Below are 27402 nucleotides of genomic sequence, written 5' to 3' on the forward strand. Positions count from 1 at the left end.
AGGAGCAGAGTTGTGGGGCAGGCAAGAATCATCTGGAAACCCGAAATTTTGAAAAATTATCAATGTCAAATTCACATTCACCTGGTTTACCCCACAACTTTCCTCCACTCAGACACCACTCTGCCCTGAATCTTTGTGTTAAAGACAGTTTGCTGAAAGTGAAAATTATCCATCACTTTAGTGTAAAGAGATGCTCACATACATGGCAATAAAACAACAGTAAGATGAAATATTTTAGCATTTTATTTAATATACATATTATTCACAACAAATACATTTGAAAATATACACTCATAAGCTTTTGACGACAATGTGAACTTTTAACTTCAATGAACTGAAGAAACAGAACCACCTTCAACATAATGACTGCCTCTTTTTTATAATTATGCTACAGGCTTACACAGCGTCTTGTGAGAATGTGTCCATGTGACTGTGCAAAGATTGAAAGACAACCTATTATGAAACAAAACCTGATCACATATTATTTGCAGATGCAGACTACAAATAATAAATCAACAAAGAAGCAGTATATAAATATTGAGTCATTACAGTACTTAAGTCAACCAGGTGAGAAGTGAGCCTTTTTCCTTGCTATCGATAAATAATGTAAAGAGGGGAGGGACAGAGACTGCTAAAGCCATGCATGTTTCAAGAAAACCAATAGAAGTTATTCTTCAGTTACACTCATCACATAGAAATTAAGATTTGTCTTAAATCCATTTCTCACAGCCCCATTCACATGTAAAACACTTACTAGTGAATGTTTAAACTAACAGCAGCAGGACCACATTTGGTACCCTTTGCAAGTACCTTCTCCATTTTGCCAACACAGTAGCTAAGAAAAGAAACGGGAGTAAGCAAAACTAAAATTAGCTATGACGAGATTAGAATATCAAAAAGTTGCATATTGTGCAAAAAAAAAAAAAAAAAAACCTAACAAAGTCCAGCTAGAACCAGCACATTCAGTGGACCTAGACTCTTCCCTCCCTAAAAATGTAATACCAGTTACGACTGGAAAAAGTGTTTAAGATTAATTTCCTAACTGAATTACTCAGTAATATTCGCAATTAAGGCCCCCTTCTTCACCAGTTTTCCCCCATTCTAATCTTTATGGTAAACAACATTTTTTTGAGACAGGTCCTTGTAGTCCTTTCTACATTTGAAACAAACACACCAATACTTACGGTAAGCCTTGTTTTGCACACAGCAGAGGAAAACAATCTTATTCAGCAGGGTTGCAAAGCTGCTTCTTTGAACTCCCCCAAATGAACAACCGCAAAGCACTCCCTGCCTTTAAAGCATTTCCTCTGGCAATTATGTTCACAGTCTTAAATAAATAACTGTGCATCAAGCTTCTCTGACTAGTAAGAGAGGCAGTGGACCAGGCGTAGACAGTAGTGCTACGTGACAACCGAAATGTGGAATTCGCTGTTATCAAAGAGCAGGGGTCTCCTGGGTGGTGTTGGGTCTTTGTCGGCCTTGTGTAACAGTTTGAAAAGTCCAGTTCCAATGTTCATCGGAATCCCCATGATGATACATTCTGACACACCTGTGATGAAAATCAGTGGGGTTGAGCTTCTTGAACTGAACTGAACTGAACCAGGAGTGAACTGAAGAACAGGTTTAACAGAATGAATAATAAAGGCTGTAACAGTGTTCTTGATCTGAAGAAAACTAGTTTGGTGGTCACAATAACTTCTGCTCAGTTTAAATGCAAAACAGCATGTCTTTTTGCATCATACGTGAAAGTTGGGGAAATGCTCGAGAATGAATGTCAAAAAAAAAAAAACATTCAAAACAAAGTATTTGAACAGGTTTAATTTTGTGCTGGAAGTCTCTCTGGGTAAGAGCATCTGCTGAAAAGTGAATATGATGTAATGCAATGTAATTTATAATAATATAATAATATATAATATTCACTCCAGAGAAAATATATACATTGTCTCAGTAGCAAAACATTTGTTGGAGAAAGAGAACTGAATTTATTTGAGAGGAGAACATTGATACTTACCACACACAGAGTCCTTCTGTCCGAAGTATGCAGCATCAAAAAGATGATCAGCGGTCTTTTCGAAGGATGCCAGCATCAAGACACTTTCCTTCATTTTGGCAAGACCAAACCTAGTGATTCCCAAAATCTCACCCTGTGAAAGCAACAGGTTGTGAGCTGTAGCACATTGCTTTGACAGCACATCTACAAAAGCCACATTAAATTGAAATAAAATTCAACAATTCAACCATGCAATGAGTACAACTGAGCAAAAACATCAATTAATGAAAGTGGAAGGAAGGGAAAACAAAAAAGCCTCACACCTTGTAAGACATGAGATCTGCCAGGAGCATAACATGTCTTCGATCTATGCTCATCCCATGGTTCACCATCGTGTACTGAATCTCATTGATTATAGTCGACCTTGCAGCTTCGATGCCCAGGGTCTTCTCAACCTTTAAGAACGGAACAGAACCAGTTTCTTAGGGGACAGGGGGAGAGGGGCAGAGGGGTGCGCTGAAATAAAGCCAACACAAAAAAAGCTGAACTACCAGAGTCTTTTGAGCAGATAGCAGCAACCAATTTTTAGCCATAGAAAAGAGTGGCTTATTGTGAATGCCGTAATCTTATTGCTCGTAACCGTTGCGAGTGCTCTTACCTCATAGGTATTGTTGGAGGAGGTTCGACTGCCATTTACCCCGTGGGTTGCCATAACACTTCGGAGGTTGTCACCTTCTACTAAAAGCTTGTACTTTTCCTTCCCGCTCTGTTCATCAATGTGAATGACAGCTCTGGACACCTCAGGAATACCTTGTACCACAATCTAAGGAACAGATGGCATTGAGAGGAAAACAAAACCAATGACAAACATTAACCGAGGCAGTTCTGACAGTCCTGTGTTGGCCTTCATCTTACTGAAGCTTGTATCCAAGATTCATTATAAGTTACATCTTTTGAACACGTAAACCACTTATCAGGGTTTATGGACTCACCATCCCTTCTCCATACAATTCATAAACATTAAAATTAAATTTTTATAATGTAGGTTACTGATTTGCGTAAATTAGCTGTCATACAAGCTATTTATTGCACATTAAAAGACTTAGGTAAGTCTCTATGTTGCAAGCTAGTCACTATCTCAAAAGAGTACAATGATATCTGCCTGGCAAACTGTACATTGACGGACATAACGTGTTTTGCAAAAACCTGCAACCTATCATTACACCAGCAAAAGCTTGAGTTTCACAGGGGTCTACTGTCAAACAAATGGGAAATGACAGCTTTACAGTGTGACAGAGGTGGTTACAAGGGCAAATATTCCCTTGGAATACTCAAACTCACAACTCAAAAATATGCACATTTCTGAACAGACATGTAATAAACCAATTTGGAAGTAGCATTTACTGCACATAGTTTATATGCGTGAAAACAACAGTAAAGAACGAAATGCCTAGATCAGTGTGTTCTGGACATTTTGTCCGTTTTGAAAGGACTCAGTACGGGTGTAACAGTTATTCAGGCAGCTACAGATACAGGCAGAGATATATGATTACAAAAAGTGAATTACTCTACAGTGGCAGCAGGCATAGTGAATTTTTTTAATTCATTTGAGGTGGATTTTAAAAACGTGACTAGATGATGCAAGCTACATAAACAAGAGATTCAATGCTGACTCATTCATCAGGCTTGTCATGCCCACATTGTGGCCCCCTGGGAGCAATATATGGAAAAACAATTATCCAAAAGCTGCCAAGCTTGCTCCATAAAAAGGTTTTCAAACACTGTCCAAAAAGGAAACTTCAGTATACAAACATCTTGTCAAACTTGATGGGGCACTTGGTATTCAAGCTGTAACACATTGTAAATACACTGCTTTTTACACAAGCTTTGTGGATGGGGACGGATATTTCACAGAATACTGGAGAGACAGCCGTCTCTGGCTGCTCTGCATAGCAAGAGTCTGACTGGTTGTTGAAAAGTCAGATTTCAGGAAACCTTGAAAATTGAGGAGCTGACAAATGAATACTGAACAGTGTCACAGCAGGTGCACAGCACAGACAGGACAAATAAACAGGCAATGTGTGAAAACATTCAGTGAAACTCCCAAAAAATTAACTCTATACCACCCACGTACCTATCTTTTAACCTCGGTGGGTTAAAAAAGAAAAGCGCATGCTCATACTACTCATTATATTGCGTTACACAATTTTTACACATTAATGCAGCTTATAAATATTAGCCATTTTCCTGTGGGTGAAACTTTTATTTGGCCACATTGTCTTTCCCTACTGCCAAGTAGAACAGAAGTGTGATATGATGTTAAGAGACATACACTTCAAAGTCAATCCACATGCTTAGTTGCTTCATTTCTGATAATTGAATGATTAAGGTATCACAATGTGACGATTGCTCAACAGGAGGCTTAAGGAAAGACTGTATCCACCTCTTGGTGGTGGAAGAGGTAACAACTGGTTAAAAAAGAAGACAGGGGAAACTGAGCTTTTCCATGAGTCATGCAGAACTGTAGGCACAGTGAAACTGAACGAGACAAGCCCCAGGAAGCCACATTTAGACCTTCTCAGGTTCTGAGCAGCAGCACCAGACAGCTTGGTCTGCTACGGTGAAGCTGACACATTGCTTGCATGCCACTTGCGGATGAACAGTGAGGCCTTTAAAAAGGAATGGAAAGGGAATGTACATATTTAAAGACAGATTTGTTGTGAGCTGCTCCTTTACCTTGGGAAGGTCTTCTTTCAGAGACTGCAGGACGTAGTACATGGAGCTCTTGCTGTTTTCCCGGGGTGACACACAGACCACGGCTTCCCCATGCACAGCGATGTCCCCAGGTTTGACTCTCAGTTTGGACATGCAGATGGAGTATCGCACTGTCTCTGCATTGACCTGCACAGAAAGAGCTAAATGTCTCAGCCACTACTACTTACACCGCAGACCTACACAGTCTACTCACACTAATAAACCCTTTATTGAACAAATTATTTTGTAGGTTATCAGTTCCATCTTTCAGTGCAATAAATAGTGACTTCGCATTATTTAATAGTGTCGATTACCATTACCGTTGATGGCATCCATGATAAAATCTCTTCATTATTTCCATTATCTCTTCATTATCCTTCATTATAACAAAGAACATGAGCTAATTTTAAATCCTTTCATGGAATCTTTACCAAGTTTACACTAATGCATCTAACCCTCACACAAAGGCCAGAATGCAATGTTCTAGCTCTACTCCCTGGAAAAAATACATTTGCAAATCACACCACACACCATTTTCTTTAGCAGTTAATTCACAAAAACAGACTCTAAATGCAAAGGTGCAGCGACAGTACTCTGTGTACACTGAGCCAGTTGGTGTCTTACTGAATGGATTTTGAATTACATCTATATCCATTTTTGTACTCCTGTAATGTGTCATGTGTTAAGAGGGCACTGCGGGAGCAGGAAACAGTGGGACATAGAATGAGGTTTAAAAAAAGCATTTCACAAAAAAAGAGAGTGGCATAGATTCTTCAGAAAAGCCACCTTTACTTGCACTGAAAGAGATCAGATAGGGGAAAAAAAAAAACTTTTTTCCAGGGAGTTCACTTATCATGGTCCATTTATTTGACATTCTTTTGGAGAGACAGGGAAATGCTCCTGTAAAACTGTATCATTGTTTTTCCATACACATAGCTATTAAACTACTGGGAAAGGAACAAAATTAGATTTATGATTAAAGTACAGTTTAAATGATAATGAACTGTTGTCGAAAGCAAAGAACAGGACCAGGCCATTAAAAGATGCAAGTTAAAAATGCATAACATTAGAAACCTCAAAATAGAGTTTTTTTCCTGTAAGAGACAAATTGGGCATATTTTTCTGTTCCAATTAAACAGTGAACAAAGCAAATGCTCTTAAAACGAGTAACTTAATTACCAGTCTATAGTGCTGCTCACAATTACCGTGGGATATTATAATGAGAGTTATGAAACACAAAGCCTGAGACCTAACTTTAAAATTCTTCAGAATATTCAATTCTTTATTCAATCAAAGACAAGGGTAACCCTTCTCATCACCACCTGGATGATAAGTAGATCAAAAGAATTGGTTCAAAACATCTCCATCATCTGTATATACTTCAAACAGCTGTCAGTCACATGAAGCACATTACATCTGTTGTATTTAAATATTAAAAAAAAAACCTTGTATGCTTCCAAAAGCCTGCTTACCTCCAATCGAAGGAGGCGGATTCTTTCTAGTGACAGCTTGACAAGAATGAAGCAGTCATCTGGAAGGAATACCTCCTCAATGTACTCTGAAATCTGAAGCAGACATGAGAGAATTTAGACTCCTTTGTTACTCGAATGAATCACGGTGTTTGATTGAAAGTTCAGAAAAGTTCAGGAAAAACACCTAAAAATTCAGCGACACTAAGGAAAGGAGGGTTAGGAGTTTTTCATTTTATATTACTCTTAAACTGTTCAATAGCAAGGTCACCAACATTATTCAAAAAGAATTTATGCCCAGGGAATACTGAATTCATTCTTAGTGATTTTTTTACAGAAGTTATAATGAAAGTTTTAGGAAGCTTTAAGTTAGAGATTTTCCCTAATGGGGTTTAACATTTAGAAGTCTCTAAAAGTCCATAGAAAAAGAGCTCTCAATGCACACAGGAGACCTCAGACAAGCATTAAATGCCCTCAGAATGACATGCAGACGAAATAAATACCTCTCCGAGAAGTGTTTTCTCAATCCTCCCCTTCACAAGGCGGGCAAAGTCTGCATCATCCTCAATGTCCAAGTGAGCGCTGATTATGGGGGTGCTGCGGAAAAGAAGATATCTTTAAAAATAAAAAAAAACCCACAAAGCGCAAGTACTCACAGCTGCAAGTGCATGGCAGCACAAACTCTGAAGTCACTGCTGACGATTAAAGAACGCACTCCATTCTTGGCTTCCAGGTGTCAAGAGGACAGGTGCGGTTATTGGAAGATCAAAACTGTTGCCCATTACTAATGTATGTGTGTGGCAGAGTACTATCCATCCGTCTTATCACCAGCCATCTGGAACTGGCAGTCAATCGCGCTGTGCTAAATCAGACTCGGAGGGATAGTGTTTACGCATAGAGGTTATTGACCACTTAAATGCTTGACAAGATCGTATGGATCGAGACAGGAAGCATCTTACTAAAAGAATTCCATGAAAACTTTATGAATTTTCTGAATAACTGATGTTATAAATATTTAACCCCTGTGAAAAGCTGCAGGAATTTGTGTTTGCCTTTTTTTCTTGTGGAGCCCAAACAGGGAGAACACAGAGCTCTCTGAACAAATACTGTAACACCCCCTGATTCAGCCACTGAGCATAACAATTGCAGCTAGCCATTGTTGGACATTGTGGACTATAGGCCAGATTTCATCTCAACACAGTGTGCTTTGTTCACAACTTACACTTGAATATCATATCAAAGCAAGGCTTTATATTCGCTTCTTTTGTCACATTTTAATTACACTCGCCAACAGCAGCACATCAATTCATAACTGAAAGCTACTGTGAAAGGCTGGTTGTAGTTAGTTAAATCCCTCACATCCTGTGAGGCTCACCTGATGTTCTTGGAGGCGTTGATGATCTCCTTGATTCGGGGGACACCCAGTGTGATGTTCATGGAGGCAACGCCAGCAAAGTGGAAGGTTTTGAGGGTCATCTGTGTGCCGGGTTCGCCAATGCTCTGGGCACATAGAGCGCCCACAGCCGAGCCGGGCTCCATCTGTGCCCTGCGCACGCACGCACGCACACACACACACACACACACGCACACACATGCACACACACACACACAGAGGCAGAGGCAAAGGCACATTGGAGCCAACACACGTGTACCAAAAAGCTGACTTCTACACTTCATGCACTGTTAATTTACAGTGTAACATTTAACGTGCCAAAAATGGTTAACAAAGGGAGCTGTACAAAGCGAGAATTTCCTCCACTGAATCTTCTGAAGTGACAGCCACTGAGATTAAATGACAGCAATATGACACAATTCTGTCATGAGTAATAAAGCCTACAAACAGCCTTCCACTGTATTCTAATATCAATTCTAATTGCAAATGTGTTTGCACTTCACTTGATCTCAGGGGAAATCATCACTTGTTTGTCATAATATGCAAATGGTAAATTGTTTAACAGGGACGTGTAACACACATGCTGCAGAAACACTGCAGACTCGTTTTTCTGAAGAGTCTACCTCATGTATTTATCCCTGCATGTCTCCAGGAACCTCTCCAGTTGTGTTGGTGTGATCCTGTCAAGCTGGTAGAGCACTTTTGGCTAGAACAAATGAGACACTGATTTAGAGGAAGAGCGCTGTTGGACACACTGCACATGTGTGGTTTACACTTCTCATGGGCCATACCTCAGTGGTGCCGTTATCGTTGATGCCGTACTTGTCCCTGGTCTTCTTGATCTTTTCTGCAACAGACTTGATGAATTTCTTGATTTCCTTCAATTTAGGAGAAATGTCAAAAGCCACTTTAGTATGAAGGCAACTGTACTGATTTAAACAAATGGTTACAGAGCAGTAATATCAAAAATACTACAGAGGAGAGAGAACAGGTATAAGGTACATCTCCATATACTATAAGAGCACAACAAAAAATAAAGTTTACATTTCAGTATCTTCACACAACACCACTCTGAAATATCTGTTGTACACAATTCATCAGGGCTGAGCTTCACAGTACTCCACATCTACACACACACTGTGCAGGCCACAGTCATGAATTTGTTATCTTCACACTTGCTGCAACACAACCAAATCCTTTCTAAAACAACAACATGCTGTTCAATAACATAAATCATGTATTAATGTGATAAGCTTAGAATCATACTGCCAAATTCTTAGAGCCATTATGCATCTTAAAAGCGTACATCCCGTGAATGATAAACTTCATCTTACCACAATGCAGTGTGCAGAAGATTAGTCTGGTAACACACTTGTGCAATGTAAGCAATATGAAATTCAAACAGGCAAAGTAAATCAAATGTATGCGTAGAGCAGCGGTTTACATGGTGCCAAAACCACCAGCGTTTCAGCACATTGTCACTGCATGCTGGGACAACAGTACCTCAAAATACTTTTCAGAGCCTGTTTCAGTTAATGTCTTTAAATAAAAAAGAAAAACATGCCATCACATGACAAGCTCATTTATGTCTTCCTAGAGATCACCACTTCACTGTGCAAATCCTATAACCTGAATCTCCTACAAACAGTGTGCTAGTGTATAGCCAGACATGGCTGCTTGAATGCTTTAGTTAACCAGAAAAGGTTGCTGATATGGCTGTGGATGGTTCTCATTACCCAGCTAAGTGTGGGTTTGCATTTCTACAAAAATAACTGGAAAAACCTGAATCAAATTTAATTACTGGTATGGGCTGGAACTGTTGTGGCTAAGTAGGCTAATCTTAATGAACAAAGTTATTATCCTTCAAATTTTAATTGCTTTGTACATACTGACGTCAACAGTCTGGTCAGATGATTCAAACAGCCCACTATATGAGTCACCATTCTGTAATTGCTGCATTTTACAAAACAAGAATGTATATGAATAAGGTAATTAATCATCTCACACAATGCCTCCCTGATAAGTTTGTAGTAAGAATGTCCTATAATAAATTAGGAATGATTGGGCAAAATGCATTTGCACCGGACAAAATATTCATTATTTACCAAAATTAGAAAAATGAACAATGTGCATGTAATCACACAACCTCAGATAAATCCTGTTTCTAATCATGTTTTGCCTATGAAAACTGGAATAGCCTTATTACCGACTGTTACTTTCTGCATCAATTTCCAACAATGCTGTGCATATACAATTTCCGCAAACCATTCACCCAAGAAAAAAAGTAAAACTGCTTTTGACAAAGCAGAGTGAAAATGCTTTAACTGACATGATAAAATAGGAGAGCAAGTGAGTCAGGTGAACAGCTGCAGACACTAATGCAAATGGATGAGTAAACAGGTTTCTCAAATTCACCGCAAAAGACAACTCACAGGAGATAACGAGGAACCCATTGATATCTTCTGAGGACTCCCGACAGCTTTTGCTTCGGCAAAGCTGCGGCATCTTTATAAATCCCGCATCTTCTTCGGACTGTGTGAGGTACAAAAGCTAGCCAACTGGGTCTCAAGGTGCCAATCATAAATCATGAGCACAACTCATTGCTTGAACCCTGAGATAACCGCACCTGCTAAGGGACATTATCACCCATCACCATCATAATCACTCCAATTTTCATGATTATCATAATTATGTAATTGTGCAGCGAATGACACAATCTTGACCTGTGAAAGGCTAAACGGCATCAAAAGCCTAGCTGTCACTGTTTTACTTACCTCTGTGTACATATTTCACTGCACATTACATATTTTTTGAGTTGGCAGTCTGAGGAAAGTGATCTGACACATTAGAATTCTCAAAGAGGCACCAGCTCTGATCACATCGGCTTTATTCATGTCTGCAACTGGCAAGAGGTGTGAAACAACAATCTCATTGCCCCTCTTATGCAGTCGGAGAAGAAACAGAACATGAGTTCTATAACGCACATTAACCCGGCCCCTGACTGGGAAATGTCAGCCAGTAGTCACTGCTGCTGCTGCTGCACCACATCAGTGCAGTGCATTTGGGTTGAAAGCAGATGATAATTTAAATGTTCAAAGGGAAGTTTCCCCTCATCTTAAGACGGAAACAATGCAAGAAGAAATCTGAAATGTCTGGAACCAAGAAAGCAGTAACTCAAAAGTAAGTCCGTCCCGGTTCACCTTCAGTCAGTGGGTATGTTTCTCAGGTGGCTCACGACATACTTGATATGTTTGCTTATAACTTCAGCACTTGCACCATCCTTCATTTTTACCATATATTTCAATATAGATTATAGGAATTTGGGCTCAGAAGATCTAATGTCTGACCATTTTCTCCATAGGTTTAGGGTTATTGATATATTTATGTTCAATCTAGCTGCACTGAGGTTTGTTCAGACTTTAAGCTTTAAGCTTTAAGGGAAGTTTCCCCTCATCTTAAGATGGAAACAATGAAAGTAGAAATCTGAAATGTCTGGAACCAAGAAAGCAGTAACTGGATCGTGGAATATTAAAAAACAACAAAAAAAAACAAGGCAATCATTACATTAATTCAGCAGATGCTCTTCTCCGGAGGGACTTACATATCTTCCATTATTGCAAAGGGTATAACAGCAGTGGCCCACCTGGGAATGGAGCCTTTTGGTTATGAGCCCTGCTCCTTTCCACTGACACACTGCTGATAATCTTTTATTGATGTGTCTTGGGAAGCAGCATGGCGCAGTGGCAAAGAGCAGGGCTTATTATCGAAAGTTTGCTGCTTTCAGTCCCCGCTGGAGCACCGTGGCTGTACCCTTGGGCAAGGTACTTGCTACAATTTCCCACAGTCAATGTTCAGCTGTATAAATGAACGACATGGATGAAATTATAACCTAAGTAAGTTGCTCTGGATAGGAGCATCTGCTGAACAGCTAAATGTGAAATGTAAATGTAAAATGTAATTGTCTTCGGCTATCATCGGTGCAGCGGAAGCTCACCTCCAAGAAGCTGTCTCTGCAGCACATGAAATCACTCCTCTTCATGATGGACTCGGCAGTTAAGACCAGCTCATTCCTGCTCAGGGCTGGCTGGTCGGGACACGTATAAACAGCCTGAAATGGGAAATCAATGGAGGCCATCATTTATCAGTGAGAGTGACTGTAAAACAAAATGTAAAAAGGGACTGCAAACTGGTTTCCACACCGAGATGTGGTCGTGATACAGACACTTTCTTTGTGATGTGAGGTCCCAATTCTAAAGCATTCAGATATTTACAGTACGTGAAAAATAACCAGTATTACACTTATGTGGGTACATATTTGAAAGCCATAAGCTACATTATAAATATTTGGCTGTCCACAGAATGACTGCAGAAATTTATTTTGGTAGTCCTTATGACAGAGTAGATGACATTTTCCCCCACAAATGGTTATTTTTTTTTCCGACGGCAGCTTGTCCTGTCCCTCAGGAAAATACTAGTCTTCTAGAATATAAAAATGCTGCTTCACAGCAGGGATCAGAGCTCACCTGTACCTATTTGATTTTGAACAAATCTGCAAAACTGCTAGAATGTGAAATGAAGTTGCCGGAATGGTTCCAATTTCATACATTCCAAACCGCAAATGTGTTCTGACATTTTAGAATTAGCCATATCCACTTTGGTTAATTAAGAAATGCTTAAGCACAAGTTAATTTATCTTGCATTTGGAGTTAAGCCTAAGTTTAGTGCAAGACATAATTAGGAGAATTTGTAACTTCAAAATTGATTTGCTAGTCCTACCTTTTATACGTTACTTTTGTTTAAACACATTCCAAAGGCTCTTGCATAATAAACAATAGTTAGAAAATATCTGGCTGAACCTTTGATCCTTTTACTTTCTCTAATCATACTGGCTATTAGGACACCAGACAATTCAAATTGACATGTAGGAAACAATGCATGGCCTCAATCATGGCTCCATATGAGCTGGTGTGCGTGCATCAGCATTTGTATTCCTCTATGCACATGGCCTTGGTTAAAATGGAGATAGGCGCAAGAACACTCTGCATACTCGGATATTATCCAGGACTCTCTTAAACTCCAGCGGCTCGTCTTTGCCCTCCATGGCAGCTGGGTCAAGGCCGTCTCCTCCGTAGATGAACTGGATGATGTCACCGGTGGAGCTCCGTACTGTGAGGTCATACTGTGAGCACAGGTCCTCCAAGGACTTCACCAGACGCCTCTGCCAATGCAAAGGAGTTCATCGACACACAGCACCCCAAAGACAGACTTCAAAGCGAGATTTTCTATGAGTCAAAAAACCCACAGAAATCCTTTGGTTAGACACATTAAGCACTTATAAATCAAACTGAGAACATTTTAACTTACTCAGGAAATAATGTCAATACATGACATACAGAGTTAACTGACATACAACTGAGTTAAACATGGTTCCTACTGTGGGTGACAGAGAGATGGTCACAATGGTAGGCGGAGATGTATTCAAAGATGGTGTGTTGAACAAAAAGGAGAATCCAGAGAGGAACAGGGAGAGAAAGAGGAAGTCAGCATGAAAAAGCTGGATTTAAGACGTATGAGCTCTGGTGCAGGAAAGTGAGGATGAAGGGGGGAGGAGGAATCAAGTGGCTATCAGTGAGAGCAGCTGGGTTTTTGCGAATTTTGCTAGTATACTTGAAGGAGCAGAGAGAAGATGAAGGATGAGTCATGGTGACTTGGTGTGCCCAACTATATACCTTTCCTGGAAGTCTATTTTGGAACACTTACGTCTTTTTCCAGATAACTTCATATGTCACAAACTCAATTTAGATACAGCAGCACAAATGATAACTGTGAGATAAATCTACTCAGTATTTTTCTGTTTCCAGACACAGGCCATTGAGGCACTTATAACCCCCATCATATATTTGAGATAAATATTTTAGGTTAACGGCGAATTCAGCCAAAACGTTCTACACAGGTCGGGTGACTGTAGAAACAACGCAATGATATTTGGCATTTTGCCACTTGGCAGACCTACAGTGCCAGCTTACAGCACACGGGCACAGAAGTGCATCTAATAACATCACAGAGTCCAGCCAAATTAATTTCCCAGAATTCCATGGGTTAAGACACATAGGCAGTGATTTCTCCACAGCTCTAGAGGTTGATGAGAGCAGCGGAAAGCCTCTTGAGGTTGTGTGTGTGTGTGTGTGTGTGTGTGTGCGTGCGTTCATTACCTGCATGTACCCGGTTTCAGCGGTCTTCACAGCAGTGTCCACCAGGCCCTCTCGACCAGCCATGGTGTGGAAGAAAAACTCTGTGGGTGTCAGTCCTGAATAGAAGCTGTCTGCAACAAAACCCTTTGCGGCTGGGAGCTGTGGAAAGCAAAACATGTGACCGCCTCGTTATTGCTCTCCACAAAAACATTAAATAACACTTTCAAATCTCCGAGAGTGCCTGAAATCTCATGTGCTGTTGGGAGGCCCGTCTCTACACCTGTCACCCCAACACTTTAGTCTGCCTTTACGGAAAATCTGGAAGGGGAGCGGGGTATGGAAAAAATGAATAAGAGAAAGGAAATAAGACTTATCAGTAAAACATCTGCTTTGGAATAATATTTAGTGGAACCCAATTTTGATTTGCAGTTGAAATTGCCTTTCAACATATTCAAAAACTACACTCAAGGGAGAGATGGGTAGTGCTGGAAAGAACATTTAGCATTGATTCTATTAAACAGCAGTGTGTTTAGTCCTTAACATTCAATATCTAAATGAACCAAGACCTTTCCATTGCTTGCACAACATTCAGTCTGGAGATTTTCTTTTTACTGAGGTAAAAGAAAAATATGTCTAAACTGAAAAAAACTGGCAGTTTAAAGTCTGAACAAACCTCAGTGTAGCTAGACTGAACATATCAATAACCCTAAACCTATGGAAAAAATGGTCAGACGTTAGATCTTCTGAGCTCAAATTCCTATAATCTATATTGAAATATACAGTGAAAATGAAGGATGGTGCAAGTGCTGAAGTTATGAACAAACATATCAAGTATGTCGTGAGCCACCTGAGAAACCCACTGACTGAAGGTGAACCGGGAGGGACTTACTTTTGAGTGCTTTTCAAAGTGGGGCAGTGAGCGGTTCTCAAAGCCATCAGGCACTCGAGACCCGCTGATGGCCTGCTGGCCGACGCAGGCAATCATCTGGGAGATGTTAATAAAGGAACCTTTCAGGAAGGGAAAAATGCATTTCATTAACATTTTACAACTTGCCCTATATTCACAGAATTCTGCTTCACTGTCAAACACCACGTGCAAACTGATTTACCCCCCCTCCCCCTGGCCACAGTTCCCAGTTCCTTTTCGCTACTCAAATAATTGTTAAGCCAGAAAATGCTGTTGCTATGGAAACAACCAAGCTTTGCCATCAGTTAAATCCTGAACTCCCTGAAAAAACTTCAATCTGTGTTGGTGAACAGCTCTTATTCAAACGAATCAAATGCTTTCGGTACCTACTCGGATGTGGCAATCTCATGAAGGGCTGCCATTATTTTAGATGAAGCTGAGCTGGTGACACTTTACCTTTGGAGCCACACAGTGCCATAATCAGTGGGCTGTTGCTTTTGTCCAGCTCAGTCAGGCAGGCGCTGCCGGCATGATCTCTGATCACAGAAAGCTCCTTCAGAATCAGGGCCTGGCAACACATCAGCCCCCCACCTGGATGTTAGAAGCACGCTCTCACACAAATAACATGCAAAAATTAACACACTGTACCCCATTTATGATACATACTGATATAAAAATCAATTTCATACAGTGATCAAAAACACTGGGACAGAATCACTTCTATTTATACGGTTTAAATGCCACGCTGATAAGAATCAAAACAATTATAAGAACAGGCCTTCTATTCTATTATTAATCAAGCCATATTCTTATAATTGTTTTGATCGTACTCAAAACACATAATAAAATACTCAAGGAACTGCAAAGTCTAAATGCTCAAAGTGCACTGATTAAACACTCCATACAAAAGAATACCAAGCTGTTCTTCTCTTCTATTATTATCTGTTATTATAAGAATCATTTCGATAGCATTCACAAGAAAAAAGACTCTCCTTGATTCCAATAGAACATAATTAGTGAAAAAAATTCCACTGAGATATTCACTTTACTGAAATAATATGTCGTGCCAATTACCAAAGCACCTAGCACATAAAAATGCAGTATGTGGTTCAAATACGTGCCCAAATGTTGCCAGGACAAGGAAAAAGAAAGAGACTTTCAACAAATGAAAAGTTTGACTATAATCTTAAGGTCAACCTCAGACATTTAGCTGAGAAATGGGGCATTCCACAGTCTACACTGCCTAAGACTCTAAATGACAGGGAGAGCAGCATTAAGTACAGAGATGAGATGAGGTGCAAGACTGAGAACAGAGGCTGGAGATGAAGAGAGTCACTGATTGGGGCAGGAGAGGCTGCCATTAATGACACGGAAAGACTAGCATGCTTTCACCTCCAGGGTCTCCTCAGCCGTGCATCCTGGCTGCTGTTGCAGCTTGCCCGTGTTCAGGGCCTCGATGTACTCGTCGCATTTCTTGTATCCCGCGTCCAGCAGATCCTGCTTGGCCTTCAGCAGGCCTTGGCCAGGGGTCACATCCCCAATTCCGATTGAAAACCCCCGGTTGGCTGCAAAAGAACCACTCTGAACATTATCCCTCCAACACGCACATCGGCACAGGCACACAAGAGGAAAGAAATCAGAACATTAAGACTGAAAATCTTATGAATCAAGGAATCAAGGGAATCAAAACACTTTCCTACCCGTTAATGCCTGCTAACATGTTCGTCGTGTTGCGTATTTGCCATATTTGAGTTGGGTGTGTGTGTGTGTGTGTGTGTGTGTGTGTGTGTGTACGTACACAAGTAGACGGGAGCCAGCCTGGCCAGGCGCGACATGGCGTTGGCGGCCTCCATCTGCCCCCAGTCCCGCAGGAGGATGTAGAAGATGTTATTCTTGGAGCCGGAGCCCAGCGTGCCTTTGTCCATGCTGCCACACATCAGCTCGCTGTTCTGAATCACCACGACTTTGGACACATGACAGACAGGCGCGATTAAGGCAATTAAACTCTCCCACAGTGGGCTTTGTCAGGCAGCGGCCGACAGGCAGCGTGCTGGGACTCTTCCCTCCGGAGGCGGAGGGGGCCGGACGGGAGCGGCACTCACAGGAGTCGTTGTGGCACAGGTCCTCCCCGCGCCCGCTGTACTGCTTCCCCTTGGTGCGCAGGTTGGCCCTCACAGGGCACTCCTTGCTGGGCTTCAGAATGAGGCTGAAGATCTGCTTCCCCGTCCACAGAGTAATGGGCTAAAAGCAGACGGACATCGTTAGGAGCTGTCCTTTAAAGCATGATTCAGCTGCAGTTTCATGCAAGCCGTTGCTGTCTATGTTGTTCCTTACAACCTGTTGGTCTTAACTGACCCGCCTGGTTAAATAAAGGTAAAATAAAATAAATAAACACATTGTGGGCATCACCACAGAAGAGTCCCTTTTTAATCAAACAACAAAATTAAAAACTAATTCAAAAGATTTTGTGTCTCCGCAGCTACCTGAAGCAGGCATCCCCAAAGGGACTTTTATGTAATTAAGCAATAAACTGAGCTAATCAGCAAGTAAGCTAATCAGTAAGTAAACCCATGAATGGATTTCCCACCCAAGAGCAGAAAAGACCGCATTGTTATGCCTGTTGCGGACAGGAGGCAGTTGGGCAGGGTAAAGGGAACATGGTCAGTTTCAGCTGGAAGTGCGTAGAATAACAACATCCCCATAAAAATATACATGGCTTAAGTGTTCCAGGACATCCACCTGAAGATGCTTAGAGAGCTCACACAGAGACTGTAAAAACACTGAGTTGTTGCAGGGAATCTGAAATCCTGTGCAGATTTGCTTCTAATTCTCTGGGGAGTGGAAAAAGTAACTTTCTGATGTAAGGGTAGGTAAAAACACAGAAAAAAAAGGGAAAGTTTTCTGCCCTGGAGATGGGCCTATGTATTTCCTCTGGGCACATAGCGTAAGGTCAGGAACTACTTTAAAAAAAAACGTGATTAGTGGTTTGGCAATGCATTGCAGTTTTTCAATGACATACACTAGGAGACCATTTTAAAGAGGAAAATACTCACAAAGCAAAGAAGGACAGCAGGACTTACATTGCTGATATTCAAATCATCAGCAAACTGACCTGAACATTTTCCATTTCCATTTCAGTTTAGACATTTGGCAGATCCTCTTATACAGGCACATCTTACAACATACATTTACATTTATTCATTTGGCAGATGCTTTTAGCCAAAGCGACTTACATAGGTTACAGTTCTTTACAATGTTATCCATTCATACAGCTGAGGCAATTGTGGGTTAAGTACCTTGACCAAGGGTACAGCAGCAGTGTCCCAGAGGGGATCGAACCGGCAACCTTTCGGTTATTAAGTCCTGCTCCATAACCGTTGTGCTACACTGCCGCCCGGGTATGGATATAAGTGTGTATAATATGTGCTATGTGTATAACAGCACATATAGAAAAATGTCAGACCATATCTGCACGTGTTAATACAATAACTGCAGCCATAATGGACACAGACTAAATGTCAAATTGTTAGTGTGAAACTGCAGTAATAATACCATAAGGTGCTATGCAAAAAGATGTGATTTAAAGGCAATAAAAACTAAGTGCTAAACATTATTAAATAGTATTTTCTCTTCGATTTATGTTCTCTCAGAATCACTCTAGGTACCTTAGAGTATGCCTAGTAAGAAGAATCAAACCATTTACCACCTTGACACACCCCAGCCAGGAAAGTGACAGTGCCCTCCATATTTATTAATACCCCCAAATTCTTCCTGCTTAGTATGATTGCACAAAACAAATTATATTATTATGTGTTATATTGTTCTCAAATAATACATCTTATTCCAGAGAAGATGACAGTCACAATCATTGACACCCCTGCTGGATCTGTAAATTACTTATAAATCTTTCTCTGGCAGAGTTCCACTGACGAAAAGCTTCCTGTTGAGTTTTATGGAGTTCTGGCACTTCAGAGGGAGGGATTTGTGACCATGACATAATTGCTCTAGGTTCTTCAGATCTTTGTTTTTGTCAGAAAACAGCTTTTTTGAGTTTGAAATAGAAATGTTAGTTTGTATGGAAGTTGAGATGGCTTGTTATAATTTTGTGGTTAGTTAACCATCTCTACAGATTTTTGTGAATGCTTTGAAGTTTGATCTTGACAGTGGGAGCCACGTTTCTGGCCCAAATGTCCTGTAAAATGTTGGACATAAAGATACCTCTATCTTAATGGCTTCAGGACACACACACGTAAAACAACCTTAAAACACAACCAGACCCTCTGCCATCTTTCACTGTGAGCATGGGTTTTTTTTCTAAACATAACCTTCACCTTCTTTACATCAAACAGAACCATGATGAGCAAGTCCCAAAAGTTCAGTTTAGGTTTCATTTAATGAAAAGACATTCCCAGAAGTCCTTTGGATGCAGTCTGCCAGATTCAATGTACCTCTTTTCTGACTAGCATTCAAAAGAGGCTTCGTCCTCCCCAACCTGGTGATGAATGCCACAATCACGCACGTGACTCTGAATGGAACTTTTTGAGACTGAATATGTGACACCAGTTTCTTTGCAGACCTCAAACCGTTGCCTTTATATTTATAGTTGCCTCCCAAGGCAGTGGTCTCACAGCCTACACAAGGAAATGTTATGCAAGATATCTGTGTGTCTAATGGCAGGGCTGCCATTGTGTCAGTTGCCTTACATTTCTTAATGTACAATATAGACATAATGGACACTATTATGGAAGCTGTTGAGTGCAGCTTTCTGTGGATTCTTTTATAGCCATCTCATTGTTTGTGGAATTAAACGACCACTTTCATTTGTTGGAGAGCTCTCTGACTTTAACTTCAAAAACGCATGGCATTATGTTCCGTATGTTAATTAATCATTTATTAATATTAATTAGTATGAACTTTTTCATTATGACGCCTCCTTTTATTTTAACTCTCAAAATGCAAAATGATGTTGTAGACTTGTTTTTGCTGATTTTATATAAAGTATGCATTTTCCTGAAGACTAATTGTGTGAATGCTAGTTCTTAAGTAAACACTGAAACTGAAATACCTTCAAGATTGCAGGGGGTGGAAGAGCAATTTTGATTTTTTCATCTTTTCCAACAAGAATGGAGGCAACAATCTGACAGGCCTTTGCTCTATCAAAGAAGGTGTCTTTGAGGGTCAACAGGTAGGCCCCTGTGGTAAAAACAGCACAAAAGTAGATCAGCAAAACAATCAAAATAAAGCTAACATGCTCCCCCTACTGGTACAACAAATACAATTTAAACTTGTTTCTGATCAATAAATTTTGAATAATGTTCTTGAACTATACTATCAGAAGAACATGTCAAAAATTAACTCATATATTGTGACACTCGTGAAAAGACCTTTGAGGAGATTCATTTTAAAAAGCAGACCTGAAAATGACTAAAACAATAAACTAACAGATTAACAGCAAATACTGCCTCTCTACCAGCCAGACAAATGCAATGAATATTTTCTCCAGAGACATTAGTGTAGGCAATCCCCTGAAATGGCTTAAAATCAGCACAACAAGCCGTGGGCACGAGACGGAGGAGAGCAAAGGGTGCTCCCATTTGAAAAATGTCAAAACACTCAAAAGGTCATTAGGATGGCTAATCTAAAAGCGCAGCGGACAAAGAACGATTTCATTACTTCCAATCACGACATCAATGGCTCCAATCACATGATGAGATCCGTTTGATTGCCCGGTGCAGACCACTGGAACACAATGCTCACCTGTCAGAAAGTCTTGAATAGCGGCAATCAGAGGCTCTCCATTTCTCGGGGTGACTAAATTCGCTTTTGTCTGGAGAGAAGAAAGGCAGCGTTAGGGCTGAACACACTCACTTAAGACGGTCATAAAAAAAAGAAACGAAAAGGGAACTGTGTGCGCACTTCGCCTGCATTCGACCCCCCCAAACCCCCCCCCCCCCCCCCCCCCCCCACAATCCCGCCGACCTCCCAGGAAATGAACCAAAAAGACAAACGCAGCAGCTCTCGGAGACACGGACCCCCATGAGGACCAGGGCTTCAGCCTTGGCCTCCTCGGTCTGAGGGAGGTGGAGGTTCATCTCGTCCCCGTCGAAGTCGGCGTTGTAGGGCGTGCACACGCACTCGTTGAAGCGGAACGTCCTGTGCGGCTTCACTCTGGCCTGAGGTGCGAGAGAAGGAACGGGAGAAAGAAGTGAAAAATCAGATGGCGATGTGCTGAGCAGATTGGCAGAAAATGCCTTACTAGCAGCCAGATCCGTTTTCAAGTTTTGCAGTGGTTTGCAGCGTTCATCTACACTATACAGTCGAGACTGGCCTTCCTTGCAAAAAAAAGGAACCATGCCAAGAGTGTGTGACATTTTAATTTGCTCTTAATCATAATTTGCTCTTAATCATAAATTAAAATACATTTTTATTCAACATAACAATTTACTTGTGTTCTTAAAGCACTTCCCAGCCAAAATATCCTAGGGCGAACACTCTTTTCAAACTCTTTTCAACACTCAAGATTTTAAAAAAAATCTGTTTTGGGACAACACTTTGACCAAAAGCAAGTGTAAATATAATAAACGGAGGATAGAATGTGGGAACAGATGGCAAGGAGACTGATTATCCCCCCTAAAACCATACAGCATCACCGCCCTAAACAAAACAGTCCACTAAAGACTGCAGTTACTATGCCTCCATGCTCCCATGGGATTCTGCACTTTATGTAAATAAGGTTTATGTACTTATACTTCATAACTCTGTGTTTATGCACTGTCCTGCTGTCCTTTTTATGTACTACCTCACACTAAATGTAAATGTCCACCTGCACCTCTTCTGATGCAGAACAATTTCCTGCAAGGGATATAAATAAATTCGACTCAATTCAATTCAATTCAAAGCTGCCCCACATTCCATCTCTGTAGGACAAACATGCCAATCTGTTCCACTGGTTCTGCTTTAGCCTCGGGTGTAAAGCACTCACAATGTGGGCCATAATGCTGAGCTTGTGCAGGGAGGGCTGCCGGTTGAAGAGAACGATGTCTCCGTCAATCATATGTCTTTCCACAATGTCTCCATACTTCAGCTCCTGAGCCATCTTCTCCCGGTTACCATACTTTAGAAACCTGACCAAAAAAAAAAACAGTAAGGGGCGAGATCAAACACCACCAGTGTCAATACAACACAACATCTATATACAAGACAGCGAGAAAAAAAACAAAAAACAAAAAAAAGATTCACCCTGAATTGAGGTTACCTGGGTTCCCTAGAGTACAGGCCCTGGAGGCCTATAAAAGCTTCCCATACTGGGAGCGCTACTTCTGAAAACCATGAGAGATTCGTATTCTTACATATCAATTATCTTAAAGACAGCTTTTCTGACGGGTGACATGGATGACATCATTCTTGATGCTGAATAGCAAACCAAATGTCAAAAGAAAAGGCAAATAAGGTATCTGTCATACTACCAAATAAACCTACAGAGCCAATGCTCAGTGGGCTGAGAAGTGTTAACAATTTTCAAAAACAACGGCAATAGATATTATTACGTATACACAACCCTACAACTGGTCACAAGGGGGAGGCAATGAGCCCCGCGTGGCACCTTTTCATCTGCATATGCCGCTGCTGGATGAAGTTGGCTCCTGGGTGAATGTCAGGCCCGTTGCGCACCAGTTTCCTCATCAGGTCCATGTTGGCTTTGTTCACCTGGCAACATCAGCAAACGTTTCGAATCAGAGAGGGTTTCCGGCACCCACGGCAGTCGAAGGGCGGACTTCTGTGGGCAGCAGGCTCACCTTTTCCGGGTAAGTCAGGATTTTGGCCACGTGGACTGGCACGGCGACCTCATCGATCCGCAGGTTCGGGTCAGGGGAGATGACCGTCCTGCCGGAGAAATCCACTCTCTTTCCAGAGAGGTTTCCTCGGAAACGCCCTGCAAACCACAACACTTAGCCAAGCTGCACCACCTGCCCATTTGAACAGCAGCGGAAGATAATGTATACATTCACACTGAATACATCCGTTTTCCCTTTTATTTCTGAATTTTCATGTATTCAACATATAGTCTCAATTTCCTTCAACTCTTCTACCATAGAAAATCCAGAAGCAAAACCCCTCCTTAAAATTCCACTGAATACTTAAATGTTAATTAAACACTGTGTCTGTCAAAATCTGTCAGGAATCTATATACATGTTTGTGGGGGAATCTATGGCTAGTGTGTAGGGTTGCTTGTGGTATGCGTTAGAATTATATTTGGAATGGTATAGTCCTTAATTTGTCCATATTGCCTCACACTTGTATGTCAATCTAAGCACGCATTTGTGACCCCAGCACTACGTTTGGCATTAATGTTTGTTCACGTGTGGTTAGTGGTGTCTTGTTTGTGCAACTTTCCGTGCCATGAGACCTCTCTATCTGAGGGGAATGTAGAGACATGACACGGCAAAGCCTGTCACATTGTCAGACCTTGTTTTCCTTTGAGCCTCTGCACGAACCCTCTGGTCCACTTCTTGGGAGCCATGTTGAGCGGGATGCCTGAGAGTTCACTGTTGATGTAGAGGGCACACTGCAGCTGCAGGAAGTCCCAGTCCTCCATGATCATCTGAGTCTTCGCTCCAGACATGCGGTGCTTTTCAGGGGAGGAGCAAATTTAGGCCACACCCAAGGTCTTAGCACAGAAATACAAACCAGAATAGCCCACAGTATATAGAAATGGGCAATTAAAGACCCCATAAAAGCTTTAAGTGTGGGACACAAAAAAATGGACACTTTAGCAGAGCAATGCGCCTTGAGGCGTGACCAGGTGTGCTAGAAAACCTACAATCTGAACACCTTTTCAACATGTGTTAATCCAGTAACACAAAGACATTTTCCAAAAAATAAATGTTATACATGGAAAGGGACACAGCAGTTTGCAAAATGACAAATTAAATTACAGGACACCTGCAAGAGGGCGTGTTTAAATGAAATAAGCACTGTAAACATTGGCCTGGAGGACACCAGGGCCCTGGGGCCTCACACCTTTTTAATGACGTCATTGAGGAAAATGATCTCGGTCAGCTTCATGGTGAGGTCGTCCTCATTGGTGCCGGACTTGAGGTCGCTGACGACGGAGGGCCGGATGCAGAGAGGGGGCACCAGCAGCCGGGTCAGGATCAGGTCCGCGGGTTTGCCAGCCTCCGGATTCATCAGCAGCAGGGGCACGTCCTCCGAGGGGATCCTCCTGAACAGGTTCAGCACCACCAGTGGGTTCAGGTTCTCCTGGAGTCCCAAAACATACAGAGGGATTAGGACAGATGTGCTTCACGTGAGCCTGAGTAACAACCATCTCAAACAACAGATGGGAGCATGAAAGGGCAATGAAATTAACACCAGAGCTGACATAACACTCTGGGAAACACTCACTTGCCATACAAATGATTATCAAGAAATATTGACTATGACTCAGAGAGTACTCAATAGGTCTGCTATACAGACATTGTGACTACTCAATCCTCTTGCTGTGCAGTTTGTCCATCTTATGAACAACAGAGATTAATGTAAAATGTAGTATGAATACCTTAAATTAATTGAGGTAGACCGCTTTGCAATTAATATTAATTGCAATATTAATTAATAATATTTAATTAATATTAATCACTAATCACTATAAAAGGCTTAAATTCTTAATGAAGTTAAAATCAGAAATTCTCTTTTGTGACTTACCTGGGCCCTTGTCAATAAGGATTCCACTTCTTTATTGTGCTCTACTGCAATATCAAAAGACTGGAGGAACTCTGACACAATGGAATCCACCACTTTCTTGTTCGTCTTGTATTTTTCATGGATGATCTTCAGCAAGCCACATTTTTTCACGGGACCTAACAAAACAGAATTATTTTATCAAAAATCAGCTATATTACCAAGAGGCTTCAAAATAACCATCCAAGAGAACCACCAAATCTCTTTCCTTTCACCGTCCTTTGTAGCATTGGTTTAGGCTAATTAAGTACAAGGTGTCAACTGCAAATTTGTTTCTGAATTTGCAATACACGAATATACTAATCTCTCCAAATGAGTATTTATGCAAAAGCAATTCTAAGGTCAAATATAAAAGAAAATTTACAGTTCACAATGTTACAGCCTTACATTATTTTTGTCCCTCTACACTAAGTGATGACAATCACCACCATAAAACACTTATCTACCATTACCAATTTTCATTACGTAAAACAGTCATCAACATATTAAATGTATACATTAGCTAGCTACACTGAATATGTGACAATGCTGTCAGCAAGCATGAATACTGGCAAAAAACCGAAGATACTTTTTTTTTTCAGTGATTTAATGGTCAATGCTAAGGCCAACAAACCTACAGTTACAGAGAACCTCTCTGGAGACAAATAGTGCAAGGTTTTATTCTAACTGGAACATACAATATGGTTTCTATTACACAATATTATACAAGCAAAAAAGTGCAATGTTATTCTGAATTACCATTGAACGCAGAGCAGTTCAAACATGTAGTCTTTTTGCGGCATTTGTCAGAAATCTTCTTTTTCAGGGAACGTTTCTGTAGATAGGCTAGATTAGGCCGTTTCAAGTAGTCCAAAAACTGCTGTTTTTCTTCTTTGGTGAGCATGATATGGGAACATGTCTTGCAAATCATCTGTGAACAATCAATCCAATATAATACAAGTGAATTCAGAGCACAGCCTAATAACACCTAACTTTATGAAACAGGTACTCCTATGAAGCTGCTTTGTAAACAACATAAGAAGTTTCATGACAAGTATGTGCCATTCGGTTCGAATGGGCTCGACCTATAGTCTACAGTGTATCTAGTTCTGTGACAAGACTGGTCTTAAAAATGCTAAGAGTCTCTATTTGCTACTGCTACACACTAGTAAGCTCTTCCATGCAACTCTCTGGATAGAAAAAAAATCTTTCAGAATATAATAAGGAATATTAATCATGCCTTTATGATGTGTGGTTAAAGATGATGTCTGTGACACAGCATGTTTTATTTGCATTCCCTTAGAGACAAGTAACCAAAGACCTATGCAAACTGAACTTGCCTGCAGGATCCCAATGATGGCCTTAAAGTACCCGACGTGGAAACAGGGCAGCTCGAGATCCAGATATCCATAGTGTCCCAGGCAGTCTGCCAGATTCTTCCCACAGGTTTCACATGGCCGATCCTTCTCACTGGTGCCCTGAAGGAAAACCAAACATTGGCAACACACTGCTGTAAACTGATTCAATATCAGAAACCCCCTCCCCAAAATATATTTTTATCCTCATATTCCTGCACGATCATATAAAATGGACAGCAACATTGTTGTCACAGCTGAAGATGTTATGAAACCCCTTCCAGCTCACCATGCGGTGGTCCAGCACTCCATAGGGTAGTGGGGTGTGGCTGGTGTCCTGGCTGTACAGGTTCTTACTGACCACCTGGATGTGAGCTTGCTGACGCATCTGTTCAGCAGATTTCATACCGAAACAGATGTGGCTTCTAACAGACATACAAAAACACTGTGTGAGATCATACTGCAAACACACTGTAAAAATTCAAAACCTGTACTTCACAAGGCTGCTACAGCAGCAATATGAGCCTAGAAAGACATTTCTTATGATCTGCTCATCTTGAATTTGTATTCTCAAATATGCATATTGATCATTACATGCAAGATGTGTCGCTATAATGTCGCACTCTCAACACTAGCACAACTATCTAGGGTTGAATTTCAATGTGTAAACCATAATAACGAAGAGGAGTATTTCGATCCTTTTCTAAGACACTTAAAAGCAAGTGATTAGCTGATGAAAACAACTTGCAGTGACAGCTTACTGTACAAGACCAATTGCAAGAATTGTTTTATGGATGGAACTTACCTACTAGGCAACTAGCATCATATCAACAACAAAAACACTTTCACAGAAATAACTACCAAGATACCGAGGTAACAAACAGCTTTTATTTTACATGGGGACACCCTCAGCTATACAAGGTCTTGACTTTTATTTTTTTCTTATCGTCAGTTAGCTAAGTTACTGGTTAGATAATTAAGCATTTGACAATTCACTATGTAAGCTACTTGTTACTAGTTAGCGAACTATCGAATGCACAAGCAACTGACTTGTTATCTAGCCAGCCGCACTTGGTATCTAGGTAGCCAGTTAGCTGTGATATTCAATTTGCCAAAATAAAAGAATGCCACTCCAATGTTTACATTATAAAGACCAAACATCTGCAACATGTGCAAATTTGAGTTAGGCGTCTACCTGGTAACTAGCCGTATAGCTTAAACGTAAAAGGCAAGCTACTAAAATATATGGACTTTTCTCAATAATACATACGCTGGCTATCTAGTTAACTATTCACGTGAGCTAGCTCCTTCTGAAGTAAGTAGACAACATGAAATCAGGCAGCAAATGACTGTTGGTTGGACTTACATCTTTTTAGCCACATCTGTTTCTCTAAACTGCTCCTTCACCATGATTGGAGCCCTTTCTGGAAATTAGTGAAAAAGTAAATTACGACACGCAATATATATGCACTGCTATGCCTAATCTTTGACAAGGTAACTATACCGCGACACACATGCAACCATCGCACTGTCGCTGAGCAGCCTCTTGATGTATGGATGCTGCAATGTGTTGGCTCATGACCCTTAACCTAGATGACAACGTGCGTAGCACATTCACAGCA

At 40.9% G+C, this 27402-nt stretch overlaps 1 protein-coding gene across 1 annotated transcript; it reads right to left on the bottom strand.

Annotated features, from left to right (window-relative positions):
* Positions 1 to 945: 945 nt before the first annotated feature.
* On the bottom strand, positions 946 to 27291 carry polr3a (polymerase (RNA) III (DNA directed) polypeptide A). The gene is made up of 31 exons (XM_036547738.1): positions 27147 to 27291; positions 26070 to 26205; positions 25766 to 25903; positions 25185 to 25356; positions 24411 to 24565; positions 23727 to 23966; positions 23172 to 23334; positions 22501 to 22637; positions 22308 to 22411; positions 21687 to 21828; positions 20737 to 20877; positions 20462 to 20531; positions 19770 to 19897; positions 16807 to 16945; positions 16503 to 16667; positions 16097 to 16269; positions 15161 to 15272; positions 14687 to 14805; positions 13819 to 13956; positions 12654 to 12824; positions 11601 to 11714; positions 8398 to 8484; positions 8230 to 8312; positions 7589 to 7759; positions 6717 to 6810; positions 6217 to 6309; positions 4727 to 4891; positions 2649 to 2813; positions 2314 to 2445; positions 2012 to 2144; positions 946 to 1549 (listed from the first exon to the last, which is right to left on the bottom strand). Exons 1-31 carry the CDS (start codon positions 27188 to 27190, stop codon positions 1401 to 1403), a joined length of 4173 nt encoding a protein of 1390 aa, XP_036403631.1. The 5' UTR covers positions 27191 to 27291; the 3' UTR covers positions 946 to 1400.
* Between the last annotated feature and the right edge of the window lie 111 nt (positions 27292 to 27402).

This window comes from Megalops cyprinoides, chromosome 1, assembly GCF_013368585.1.
Source record: "Megalops cyprinoides isolate fMegCyp1 chromosome 1, fMegCyp1.pri, whole genome shotgun sequence".
In the NCBI taxonomy this organism is placed as follows: domain Eukaryota; kingdom Metazoa; phylum Chordata; class Actinopteri; order Elopiformes; family Megalopidae; genus Megalops; species Megalops cyprinoides.

Coding starts and splice junctions, on each gene's coding strand:
- polr3a (XM_036547738.1), bottom strand. CDS start 27,190: ATGGTGAAGGAGCAGTTTAGAGAAACAGATGTGGCTAAAAAGAT. Junction 23,335..23,726: donor TCAATGACGTCATTAAAAAG/GTGTGAGGCCCC, acceptor TCCCCTGAAAAG/CACCGCATGTCTGGAGCGAA. Junction 2,446..2,648: donor CCTCCAACAATACCTATGAG/GTAAGAGCACTC, acceptor CCGTTCTTAAAG/GTTGAGAAGACCCTGGGCAT.